This window comes from Neopelma chrysocephalum, unplaced genomic scaffold (genome assembly GCF_003984885.1).
Source record: "Neopelma chrysocephalum unplaced genomic scaffold, ASM398488v2 Primary Assembly neopelma1_97517, whole genome shotgun sequence".
In the NCBI taxonomy this organism is placed as follows: domain Eukaryota; kingdom Metazoa; phylum Chordata; class Aves; order Passeriformes; family Pipridae; genus Neopelma; species Neopelma chrysocephalum.
This window is the reverse complement of record NW_020926159.1, coordinates 1,889,108-1,902,517: the sequence shown is the minus strand read 5'-3', so window position 1 is coordinate 1,902,517 and position 13,410 is coordinate 1,889,108. Positions and strand designations below refer to the sequence as shown.

The 13,410-nt window shown below is 45.8% G+C and overlaps 1 protein-coding gene across 6 annotated transcripts in view; it reads right to left on the bottom strand.

The window, feature by feature from the left end:
• The window catches only part of RUNX2 (runt related transcription factor 2), a 226,550-nt gene that overhangs the window by 159,996 nt on the left and 53,144 nt on the right, over positions 1-13,410 (bottom strand). For 2 of the 6 annotated variants that reach the window (XM_027672658.1, XM_027672657.1), the window contains one exon: positions 1,815-2,098. In XM_027672658.1, the coding sequence (XP_027528459.1) occupies positions 1,815-2,098 (284 nt within the window). Of the gene's footprint in view, positions 1-1,814; positions 2,115-13,410 lie in introns of those variants that run through there. The other 4 variants (XM_027672661.1, XM_027672660.1, XM_027672662.1 and 1 more) reach the window with 4 other exon arrangements.

Genomic DNA, 13,410 nt, shown 5'->3' with positions numbered 1-13,410 from the left:
TTTTCTGGATAAACGACCGTGATAACACGGCTGGCAGTGGGGAAACACAAGAACAAGGCTGTGTTCTGGAACATGCTGGGTGAGACCATATCCAAACTTTTCTGCTCTTTGAGGGATTTCCAGGCGTGTTATTTTTCACAGGAAAACGTTGGTATGATGAGGCCCTCACAGGGCCAACATACCTCGCTCCGACCCCACATCCCACTCAGACAGGTGCTTGGGGACATCCCCAGCCATTGCCCCCTCCCTACCAAAGGCCACTGGGGGAAAAACTCCAGGGGCATGCTTGGAAGTATTGCTAGGGGAGGAAAAGGGCTTGTTTTAAAGCATGCAATTATTGTTGTTATTATTACAGTTTTTGTAAAAAATCGTTTCCTCTCATTAGCGCGCCGTGGGGATGGAGACAGAAAATTAAAAGCAGCATCCCCGGTGCGGAGCGGGGTGGGATTTATTATGGAAACGTGCGACCCTGCCAAAGAGAGCGTCTCTGGGCAGCCACTTCCTCGCTTGTCCACCAGGAGAAGTGAAGGGACCTCGTGTCCCCCCCACCCAGGAGCTCTGAGTCCCCCTTCCCAGCCCCATCTCAGCCCGGGATGCTGGAGGGCAAAGCCGCGATCCCACTCTTCAACCCCAGCCTGAACCTCGGACCCCACTCCACCCTCCCGCACGCTTCAGAGCCACCCCAAATCCCCCAGTCCCACTCCCGGGAGCGGAGAGGAAGGAAGGGACACCCCCGTGGGTCAGGGACTGAGTTTCTCGAAAGAGGGGGGGCACCCACTTTGCCACACTGAGCTCCCCCCTTCCTCAGGAAGGGAACGCAAGGTTTGGGGTTTTTTTTTAAAAAAAAGGAAAGCCCAAAGAGAGGGGGCGCAGGGAGTGTCTCCGGGGTGGATGATGAGGGGGGCACAGGGCGTCCCGGGGAGGACAACGCCGGCAGTGCCCCGCGGGGATGGAGATAACGGGATGGCTCCGGGGGCACGGGGGCCGTGGCAAGGGTGAGGGGGGCAGAGCAGATCTACAGGGGGCACAGGAAACGCAGCAGGACGCGGGGCACGGGGACCACTGCAGTTGGAAGGCACTGCGGGGGTGCACCCCGACACACTGCGGGACGGGGAGTACAGGAGGCACAGCAGAACGAGGACGGGATACAGAAGCCACTGTACGACTTGAACACTTGGGGGGGCGGGAATACAGGAGTCATTGCAGACTGGGGGGTCAGCGAAGCCCCTGCGGGCCGGGGGTAACAGGAGGCATTGCAGGATGGGGGTGCACGGGGAGGCACTGCAGGACTGGGGTAGGTAGGGGGGGTACAGGAGGCACTGCAGCCCGGGGGGTACCAGAGGCATTGCGGGGGGGGGGGGGGGGGGGGGGGGGGAGGGGCGCCCGGGGGGGGGGGGGGGACACGGGAGCCCGGGGGGGCCGAGGGGGCACAGGAGACGCTACAGGAGGGGGTGCGGGGGGCACAGAAGTCCCTGCAGGCCGGGGAGGGGGAGACACAAAAGTCCCTCCGGACCTGGGGGAAACAGGAGGCACTTGAAGGATGGGGGGCGGGGGGGGCACAGAAGTCCCTGCGGGCCGCGGGGGCACAAAAGCCCCTGCAGGACGGGGGAGGAGGGGGCACCGGCGACACTGCGAGACAGACACAGAGAAACCCCTGCGGGCCGGGGGGGCACAGAAGCTCCTGCGGGACGGGGATCACCGGAGACACCGCGGGCCGGGGGTTGGCACAGAAGCCCCTGCGGGTGGAAGCGCAGCCGGCGCGGCGTAGGGGGAGCATCCCCGGCCGGGGCGACCGCGGGAGGGGGGTGTCTCACCTTGAACGCCACCGGGAGGGTCTTGTTGCAGCGCCAGTGCGAGGGCAGGACGGAGCAGAGGAAGTTGGGGCTGTCGGTGCGGACCAGCTCGGCGGGGTGGTCAGCGATGATCTCCACCATGGTGCGGTTATCGTGGGGGCGCAGCCGGGGCACGGCGGCCGCCGCGTCCTGCTGCTGCTGCTGCTGCTGCTGCTGCTGGGCGACCACCACCGGGCTGACCTCGCTCATCTTGCCGGGCTGCAGGCTGCTGGAGGGGGGGCTGAACCTCCGGCTGGTGCTGGGATCTACGGGAATACGCATCACAACAGCCACAAGTTAGCGAATTGGGGGGCGGGGGGGGGGGGGGGGGGGGGGGGGATGTCTCGGGGGGGGGGGGGGGGGGGGGGGGGGGGGGTTGTAAAAAAAATAATATATATATATCTAGCGAAAAAAAGGAGTGAGTGAAAAAGTGAAGGGGTGAGGATAAGGGTCAAAAAAGCAAAACAGGCAAAAAATAGAAAAAAAAAAGGAGCGGATTAAAAGCACGAAGAAAAAAAAATCTCAGTCTGGTTTTGGTTTGTTTTGGGTTTTTTTTTCTTAAAGAAAGACGGACAGGGCGGTGGGTGATGCCGGTCTGGGGGCGCCTGCAGCCCGGAGCAGCAAGGAGGCAGAGTCTGGCGGTTGGTCCGGGGCTGCCCCTCTCAGCACAGCCCGGCTGGAAACTGCATGGTCCCGGCTTCTGCCCAGCTGCAAAGCGCTGCTGCTTCTCCTCCTCCTTCCTTCCTTCCTTCTCGCACAGTCTCTCTGCTCTTTTCCCTCCTTCTAGCCACCGCTTCTTCCCTCAAGTGCTTGAGTTTCTTTCCTTTTTTCTTCCCCTCCCTCCCTGTCCTCTTTTCCTTTTCGGATTTTCCAAATATTGTCTTGGGAAAAGTAGAACTCGCTGCTGGTTCAGCTTCCTGGGCTGCTGCTGCTGGTGGCCGCCAGAATCGGAGCGTAACTCAGCCCCGGAGAGGAGAGGAGAGGGGGGGTTCAGGGGAACGTCCCGGTTTCCTCCGAGGAAATCTTCCTCCTCCGGACACACACGCACACACACACACGCACACACACACACAAAAAAAAAAAAAAAAAAAAAAAAAAAGGCAGCAAACAAAAAGCCTCGCTGGGACAGAAGCGAGGAGCCGCTGGGTTCTCCCGCTTATTGCCTTTGGCTTCAGGAAGCGGGAGCTCGGGAAGGGGCTTGGGAAAAGTGGTTCCCCCCTCAAAAAAAAAAAGGTGCTCCCGAAGCGATTTCGGCGTGGAAAGAAAGTTAATGGAGTTGTTGGGGTAAAGAGGAAAGTCACAGGGCTGATAATTAAAAGAGAGACTTTTTAGCCAGTTCCTTTGGGAGGATCAGGACTTAAGAAAAGTTAAACTTTCGGATTCCCAGGGAAAAAAAAGCGGGGAGCATAGTTGGAAAAAAACAAACAACACAACAATAAAACACCCCTCCTTAGGCTGATTTCTAAAATATGACCAAGTAAATTCTGGGAAAAGGCAGCCTCGGTGCAGCCCAGTCCTTCACATGAAGTCGCTGCTGGATCCAAGTCCGTTGAGTTGAACAGGCGAAGAAAAATCTTGCTTTTTTTTTTTTTGCCCTTGATGAACAACGGCAGCAAAAAAATCATTAAAATGTCGCTTGATTTGAGTTATTTTTCTTTCTGAAAAATCGGGTTAAAAATAATAATAATGAAAAAAAAAACAACCAAAAGCAACAAACTTCTTTTGGGTCCCAAGAAGTTGAGGTCGGGGAAGATGAAGGAGCCGGAAAAAAAACCAAACCCACGCCACAGTTTTTTTGTCCTGAATGTGGTTTTTGGAGGCTGGGATTTCTAATGATTAGGTTTTTGTGGTTTATATATACAGGACTCTCTGGCTAAGGCGATCATTATGCTGATGAGAGTCAGCAGCACGTGGTGCTTCAGTCCTCAGACTTCTGCAGCCTTCAAAATAAATAAACCAGTGTGCATCCCCCCCAGGAGGAGAAACTCTCACCCACGGGGAGGGGAACGGGGAAGGGGGGGAGCAGGAGACGGTCTCGGATCTCCACTTCTCTCCGGGTTTTTTCCATTAACACTTTTGGGCTTGTTTGTTTTTTAAAAAAAAAGGCATGAAAAATCTTGTTTGCAAAAAAAATAATAGTAAGAATAATCTGGTGCCAAAGGGTTTTTTGCTAAGTCTCCGGTAGTCTAAAGCCTAAACCATTTCCTTGAATGAATGAAAGCTATAAAACCCCCTTCAGACTATTAAGGTAAAGGGAGTCTGGTTTGTTTTCTCCCTTAAAAAAAAAAAAAAAGGGCAGATCTTATTAAAAAGCATTTACATACCCAATGGTATGAAAGTGTCACCGCCTCCCCGCGCAGATAACAGCCTATCACAACCCGCCCTCTAATTTCTAAGGCTTTACTCCGACTTGCTACTTCCACCTTCTTGTAAAAAGTCGGCGCTGCGTGTGTGCTCCTTGCTCGCCGCCTGTGTGTGACTCGGGGCGGTGTGTGTGTGCCTGTCTGTGCTGAGGGGTGCGCGGGATGCGGCCCTTCCACGGAGCCCTTCCAAGCCCCCAGCCCGGCACCGCCGGTTTGTCCCGTCGGATCCTCCGCCAAACGCCCGGCGAAGCCGCCCGGCGCTCGGGGGTGTCGGTGTGCGGGTGGGTGGTGGGAGCACCTCCGGGGCTGTTTCCACACCCGCGGATCCTCCGCGCCCTCCTCCCGCCGTGCGGTAGCGCTGCCCCCCGCGCCCTCCTACACCCCCTACCCCCAATTTCTGCCCCCCCCCGGGCAAACCCCGGCTGTGCCGGGGGGGGGAGGTGCGAGCAGAGGCGGCAGCGGCTCCTGCTCCGCTCGGCTCCGGAGCAGCAGAACAACCCGCAAGCTCCGCCGATCGGTCACAGGGGAGAGCTCTCGCTCCGCGCACCGCGGCTGCGGCTGCGGCCCCGCTCCGCGCCCGCCCAGCCCCGGCTCCGCGAACATCTCTCCATCCCTGCGCTCCGCGGCTTTCCCACGCCTCCCCCGGGGAGCGGCACCCCCCGACCCACTGCCCCGCAGGGATCTGTGCCCTCTGCTTCTTTATTTCTTTTCTTTCCCTCACTTTTTTTTTTTTCTTTCCCCGGTCCAAGGTTGGAGGGGCTCTGGAAGTTTTCCACCCCGTTGTGAAAATCCGATCCTTGCGGATAATACTGCAAAGCCCTCCTGAGCTCGCCCCGCTTCCCCCGACAACCACAGGGATCCGCTTTTCCCCAGAAGTGGCCACATGCGTTTCCAAAGCACAATTACTCATCACCTATACGGACTGGTAGATACGCAGAAGCTCTGGTTTGCTACGGTTGTGATACAGAAAATACATTTTTTTCATAATTATTTTGGTAAAATGTTTGTGTTTATAGATTCTTCTGGCTTTCTCCACTCCCTCCTTAGCTGGCTCTAATACACTCCGTAAGAGCCATTCCAAAAGCACTAGAAAGAAGGCGAGAGGTTGTTTTATAACCAAATGCTATATAAGCCTGACAATCATGATTTATTTCATTTCAAACTAGAAGATACGTTTCCACTTATAATTAGTCACACCAAAAATGTTACAGTTGCCTGTCTTCCTACTAAAATAAAATAAAAAGTTAATTAGGATAAACTAAACTAAGTCATTGGAAGCTACCAGTTTAAGGTCACTTAAAATAGTCCAGGGTTATTTATAATGTCGAAATAAAATTTTCCACTGAACGCCCTAACAAAGTTTCAGGTATCTGGCACAGCTGATTTTCAGTCTCCGTGCAAAAATATCTTTCTGCTGAACATTTACACATTTAACAGGAACTTACTACAGCCTGGAACAGATCACAGCTCAGAGCTCTAGAATTTTATTTAAATGGTTATGGACAAATTAATAAAAGTACCAGTAATGTTTATGGACCTACATAAAAGCTGGATGGCATTTTTCAGAAGAAGTCATTCATGTTATGATATATATAATCTGGAACATTGGCTTGGATTTGGCTGAAATGGAGAGCAACCCTGCTGCTCGGCTTTCCTCAGGTTTTATTTCAGAACTTCTCGGAATTTTAGCACCAGTTGCAAAATGGGTCATATTTTAAGATCTCAGAGAATTGTAAGAGGTTGGTGAAAAAAATGTGCTTGCGCTGCAAGTTACGTCTTCACAAACACCTTCAGATCCACTTTACAAAATCGGATTTTCATTAGTACGGCTGCCCTTGCTGCAATTTAAATTTTCTTTTAGCTTTTTCACTTTTAACTGTGTTATGAATACAGCCATAATTAGATTGCTTTTGGACAAAAAGATAATGTTTTAAAGAGCATGGAGTTTGTTTACCATCACATTTATAACGCACAGGCCCAGCACGCACCAGTTGTAAGCACTGCATGCTCAGATCAAAAATAATTATCAGATATGAAACATTCTAACCTGGATGACGTTCCCTAAATAAATAGTTTCGATGCCAACTTGGTGGGCTGGAATGTGCTGGAAATATGAGGAATACCGAATTTATTTTGAGCCTCTCTATGTATGCAAATAGCCTTTGTGAAATGGGAATAAATGAATGGGTTCACTGGGTTTGTTATTGTATCGGATATTTTTAGCCAGAGCGACTACAGCAATGTCAGCAATTATTACTATAGTGAAGGAATTGCCAATATTCTCCTTTCCAACATCTACCTTCCCAAAGTTTTTTATTCACTCGTGAAGAGAGCATCGAGCCAAAATATGTGAACTTAAGTAAACTTAATGCTAGAGCAGGTTTTGCCCAAGTTTCCATTCATTTCAGTAGGGGCGAGATAAGCTCCAGTGTCTCTTGGCAGTGCTTTACTTTCACTTTGGTTGGAAGTTGACTGTTTGCCCAGCTATTCTTTGCTTTTTCTTAAGTATGACAAATAGTAATTCTAGATTAGCACGTTACTCGGTCTGCTAAGTAGGCGTGTGGTAATGAGCTCTGTAACTGCAGCATTCTTACTCAGACTATGGACTACTACGGTTTGTTTAACTACTGTGTCCCTGCCCCGTTGATTTACAGCCCAGATAAAATAAGTTTGTGTCCTGAAATCAGTCAAAAGCATTTAATATTTCAGCACCATGCACAGGTTTTTAGTGTTTATAGTGCCCAATACAAACAGAAGCATAAAGGTTTGAAAGACAGGCTAGAAAATGAGTACATTAAAAAAAAAAATCAATCTTGAGAATACTACTTTTTCCCCGAGTATTTTCAGTAGGAAGTGAGGACTGAGAGCTGTGACTCTTGTGTTCTGTCTCAGGATTTGATCTGAATGCTCTGGAATCTCAGACAAGACTTCTAGCAAGTTTTCCTTCAGTATAAAATGAGGTATTAACTATGACCATATACCTTTTGAGATGGAAAAATATGTGTTGAATTCTTAGAAGTCCAAAGATGAGTAGGGCTCGGCATTCAGTAATACCAGGAAAAAAAATCCTTAAATTCTGAAAGCTGGTAGGAAACCTGCCGTGTCACTGCTGAAAAGCTGTCGGCTTTTCCACGGCACGCAGGGAAACACACACTACTTAGGCAAAAAAGTAAATACTTACTGCTTCTGAATTTTTCCTAAATGATGTATTTTCTGCTTCTCTAATAAGCAGGGACTTCCAGCCTAGGTGCGGGTCCTACCGTGGAGTTCTCCCATTTCCCTCCCTGTCTGCAGCCTCTTATGCCCCATTGGAATCGCGTGTATTTCAGTGAGGTTTAAAGCAGCAAACGACCATGTCATCATCGGGATGGAAAGAAACCTCGGCCCACTTGTCATCTTGTAACAGCATTTGAAAGAGAAAGTATGGCCTGTGCTTTCTGGCAGTAAAAACCTGGATGTGTAGTAGGATTAGAAAAATGTATGGCCTGTCTCTCTTAAATAAATTATATATATATTTTTTTTTTGCTTGCAACAGGCAAACTAAAAATTAACTGTAGAAAGTAGTTAGGGTCCTCATAGTTAGGGACAACTTTTTTTTTCATGGTAAGGCCAACTTTGTCCCTTTCTATTAATCCTCCTCTCAGCTTCTGTGTAAATAAAGAGGAAAAATACAGGTTTTTTTTCCTTGGATAAAATCAGATAAAAGCAGTATGTTGTTTTAGAGATACAAAGGCTAAAAAATGAGAACTTAAATTTATTTTTTTCCTTATTTCAGCATATATAAAAGTAGCATGAGCCAGAAACTTTGCGGCTATTTTTTCTCTTGACAGTGAAAACTGGTTCCCTTGACTTACTGTGGGGAAAGTGGGTGGTATAACTGTTTGTAATTAAAAAGGTTTTATACATTTGGAACCTTGCAGAGTCCCTAAATTTTGCATGCTGCTTTTTAAGAGTCTAATGAAGTGCGCTCTGGCCAGATAAAAGCTCCATAAAGCTCACACAGAAGATACTACAAGATGTAAGTCAATTGTGAGTGGGAGAGGTGTTTTTAATGCTTCCAACCACAAGCACAGCACCAGATCCTTGCATTTACTCTCTCTGTGTTGCAATGGTGAGGACTCCCATTCTAAATCTATTCTCAATAACATCAATTGCAGAAAAAAATTCTTTGTTACTAACACGAGACTGGAAGCAATAGAAAAACACCAAATAGTGACAGGCTTGTTCTAAAAAGGATGAAAACACATAACTTTGGAAGAAGTGGTACAGGTTTCACAGGAGTGAAATAGAAGAAGGAAGCATATGGTAATGGCAAATGTAGAATAAGCATAATGGACACAGCAAACCAACTCTTTGAGAACCATAAAAATTATTTTTGTCCTTTCTTTCCTGAAAATTCACTCAGGCCAGACCGGAGCATCAAGAATATTATCATATTTATGGTATGACATACTGTAATCCTGAAAATGCTGAGTATCCTGCTTACATTTGAGCAGAAATATGTGTGTGCCCCACATCAGGTGTGGCCTTAAGACCCTGGGTTTGGAGGCAGAACAGGATCAATCCCTTAGTGGACTATTGTGGAATTGGCAGCCAAGTCACAGGAGATAACAATGTCAGTCCAAAAACAAGGCATAAGGGCAGATGACAAAATATTAGACATCACAGGAATGATTCTCTCTAGTAATAAAAGACAAAGATCTGGCAGAAAAAATATTATAGGTGAAGCTGCCAGCAGTATCTGCAGTTAAGCTTGTCTGCCACTTTCCAGTATAAGACCTTGTTTTCACTCATGTAATGTTGCCAGTTTCTAGCAGGATGAGCTTTTCAATCCCGAGTCTGCTTCAAGCTGAATTTTTTGGAAACTTGCAGCAGAAATATTTCTGCTGCTTCTAAGATCGGCATTAAGAGAAAACACATTGTTTCACGACAGTTTAGAATTTCATCCCAATACCTATTTAAGAGCTGGGACGGGAAGTTTTACTGAGTAAGAGAAGAATAAAGAGGAAAAAGTAGATAAGTTCCTTTTGTTACCCTTGACCAAAAGGATCCACCCGAGCTTGGCCGCGTTAGAAGCTGCTGAAAATTGTTGAGGTTTTGCTTGCGCGTGCTCAGTCCAGACGGAGGAGTTGGCAGCTAAATTTTGCAAAGCCTCCATAGCAGCACTGGGCTTGCTAGACTGGGTTGGATCTGTAGTCAGTCTAGTCTGACCAACATTCTCCCTGACAGTAGGCTGCACTGTTTTAGAGGAAAGGATAAGAAACTCTTGAGTCAGCAGATAGAGATGGGATCTATTCCTCCTTTAAGGTCTCATCCTAGTTAATAGTGGCTTATAAAAAATATGATCAGAATGACTGTCAGCAGTTCAGTTTTAAATTGTGTCTTTTAGAAGTCTATAATTCAACCATAAAAATTCCTTACAGGCTGAAATCTGGCTTGTACTCTCAGTTCAGAAGTCAAAATTCTCTACAGATTTTTTTAAATAGTCTGTTTTGAAGTGAGAGAAAAAAATAGTCATGAACAAATTCTGGACATTTCTTTCACAACGCACTTCATCGTTCAGTTATGAAAAGTATGATAAGTTTTAAACAATTTGTTTCAAAGGCTGGTCAGGCCTTAGAAGGAATGTGAATAATCAAAATCTTCACCATTAACACTAGACATTCAAATGTGAATGAGGTTCTTTGACTTGGGGATATTAGGAGTATTATGATATTAGGAGCTTATGTGATGCAATACCAAAACCTATTATTCTAGTTTACCTTATAAATGTTTAGATAATTTATTAAATGCACATATTAAAAAGCAAGGGAGAATCCTTCTGTCTCTTCATGGCAAAACTCATTGTGAAGGCAGTCACTCAGATGTATGGAGGATCATGCAGCAGTTTTCCCTATTTAAACATAAGAATCACAGAATCACAGATACTGCTGAGTTGGAAGGTATCCACAAGGATCATTGAATCCAACTCAGCCCTGCACAGGACCATCCCCAAGAGTCACACCATGTGCCTGAGAACAGCATAACCTGGAAGTATCCAGGGGGAACAAGTAAGACGTCCTCAGAGGGGGCAAAGCAGATATAAAACCTTTCTTGGAAGAGCACAGCAGCTCCCATTACTACCAAGCTTCTCTTTGTAGAGGAGAAGATAGAGAAGCTTTTCCCATCCCTGGAATGCTTTCAAAGATACTGTGCTTGGCACCCCGAGGTTAGTGCGATTTCTGAGCTGATAAAAGCCCGTTACATGAAAAGGCAGATCCCACCCTCTTTCTTTCTTTTTTGTATTTTTTTTTCTCCTTGGTGAGAAAGAAAGAAGAGCCTTATTCTGTCTGCAGTTCCACTGATTTCAATGGGAGACTTCACAGAATAAGGTGCTGCTTCACCTAAGAGAAGCAGAGGAAGCCTTTAGCTAACTTGCTGCTTCAGGTTACTTGCCTTATCCTTTCATATTTTCATGTCTAAATGTCCATCTTGGTGAAGAACATGTCAAGCCTTTCAGCTCATTATTTCCACTACATTTTAAAGAGCTGGAATAATTTGTGTTTTTAGGCACAAGAAAACCGTCTTCCACTGTTTTTGACAATTGAAGAACATGGACTGAGGGAAGCAGAGGAAAGCTCTATTTACTAAACACCACATGTAGATTACCACTGATAGTTTTTCTAAGGAAATTTATGACCTGTGTGGAGTAAATAAACTCCCTTTTTGGTAAAGAATCTGCAGCCAATCATTCATTCTTGCTTAGAGACATTACTGTTCGTGTTGCTTTTATGTGGAAGGCTACAGTAAGGGTTGATGTTATTTCTAAATAGACAGTTGGCAACTAAAAAAGAAAAAAAAAGCTATTTCTGACATTACTTATCATGAGATTCTTGCTAGATTATGGCACATTCACTCTGGTTCAGGAAAGAAAGAAAAGATAATGATAGGACAATTATAATTCTTGTAACTAATATGTTATCTTCATGCATGCACTTGCATGCCCAGCTCCATTTACTGGCAAGTTATGGCATTTTACACATCTGAAATAAACAGAGAGCTCTCAGTGTGTCCAGAATGTTTAGTAAGTCTGAAAGCTGTTTGCTCTCTATCTCAGAGTAAATGAGACAGACATTTTGCTTCTCCTGGCTGCCCACCCTGTACTCCCATAATTATGCTCCTTCCATGCTGCCCTTCATCTCCCTAATTTCTGCTCTGGGTCCAATAGAGACACAACCTTTTTTTAGGTATTTTAGGCAATCATGACAATTAAGTGAGAAGAAGAAGTGAGAAGAAGCTATATACTGTTTTCAGAAATATGAGTGTTTCTCATGTGCAAGTTTTCAGCTGTACCCCTCTTGATTTGCACTGGTGTGAAAGGGGAACTGGGCTGTTATTAAGTCTGCCGAATTTAATACATGCACACAATACGTTTGCTTATTTTCTTCTATGATATGTGAAATTATCAATACAAACTTTAGGAAATACCATTCCACAACAAAAATATTCCGAACTTAAAACGAGAAAGTGCCTTCCTGAGTGATGATCCCATGTCCTTAACTCACCCCACTGCACATCAGCATGTGGGCCCTGTAATGTCACTGGGACTTTGCCTCCTCTAGAAAAATGATCTGTTTCTGATGAGGGGTGTCAAAAATAGTTTTCCACCCTCAGATCCACTCAAGTACTAGTAGAAATAGCTGCCTCTGGTGTGGACAAGGTCAGCTAAGTTCATTGCTTACTGTAGCAAATCATGCCTTTTGAGGGCTCATGGGACAACCTGCCTGCATAGGATTTGCCTTGGAGTGCAGAGAAGAATTTGTTACAATAGGTGTTGAACTCACTGACTTTATCTGCACTGGAAGAGAAGTTGTTTTCAACACTACTCCAAGATGTGTGGAGAGTGGGTGGGCATTTTGACAGCAGTTGTCAAAAACACATCGTTTCTCTGGGGTAGGTGCACTCCTACTGAAATATCAATGCTCCTAAAGCACCAGTTCAGTAAAGCTGCGACAGGGCAAAGTCTGCAATGACAGCATGGCCTGTGACTTTCTGTGCTTGTGTACATGTGCAGGATACCAGATGATGAGCAGGATTTTTAATATATGGTCACTTATCGTCTACATAAATACAGTATTCAAGGCCACAAGCCAAATGTCAAAGATTATGCTGCCTAATTCCAAGAACGGTTAGTGGAAGAAAATACCCACGTTATAGGCAAGTGATCAATACTCTTACCATGTGAAGCTGCTGACATAATAAATAATGCCAAATCTTGCAGCCCCTTCACACACTATGTGCTCTTCTGAGCTCATGTGAAAAAGCATAAGAACTATTTTGCCAAACCATATTGGATCAGGCATCTCTACTTCTCAGATGTTCATTAATAATTGACCAGATCTGTGGAACCAACATAAAAGAAGTGGATTGTACCAGAGGTTTTCTTTTTCTATGGCATTTATTTTTGCAATTACACAAAGAATAAGATGGCATATGAGGAAGGAAACTGAAGCAGAAGTTATTTTTCAAAGAGATAAATGAAGATGCTATTTTGTACAGAACAACTTTTGGTTGACCTTTGCAACGAATGCCATAAAATACTGTTTTGGCCACAAATGGAACAACATTTTTAGGAGGATTAATGTTTAATCTGTCTGTCTGTCTGTCTATCTGTGCATGATTTTAAGGAGACTGGAGGAAGCTAGCAGCTCACTCTCACATATAATTGCATCTGTAAAACTTTAAAACTGTGCAAGATCTTTCTCTGCTGTGCTGGATGCCATTAGCATTAGCAGATTACCACAGAAAAAGAGCCTAAGGTAGACAGTGAACTTCATAAGGAGTCTTCCAAAAACCTTCCATCCCTCAAAAACTTTAATCCCCAACAAGATCCTGACTCTCACAAAACCCACTATAATATATGAACTGTTCAGTACGGTCACAGAGTTGATAACAGAGTATTTTTTTGAAAATGATAAAATCCAGAGCTATATTAGATGGGAGAAAGTAATTTTTGAGGAATTTTGAAACCCTGGAGAAAATTCAGAGGGGTCAATCACTGCGCTTATACTCAGGGAATATTTTTTTTTTTTTGGAATTATCTCTTTTTTTTTGGCATTGGTACAGGTTTCTGTCAGACCACATGTCCCATGGCATTCCCACAATATTGCACGAGTACCGTGACCATGCAGTCATACTTTGTCTTTCCTGGCCCTGGATGTTAGGTGAATGTGAAC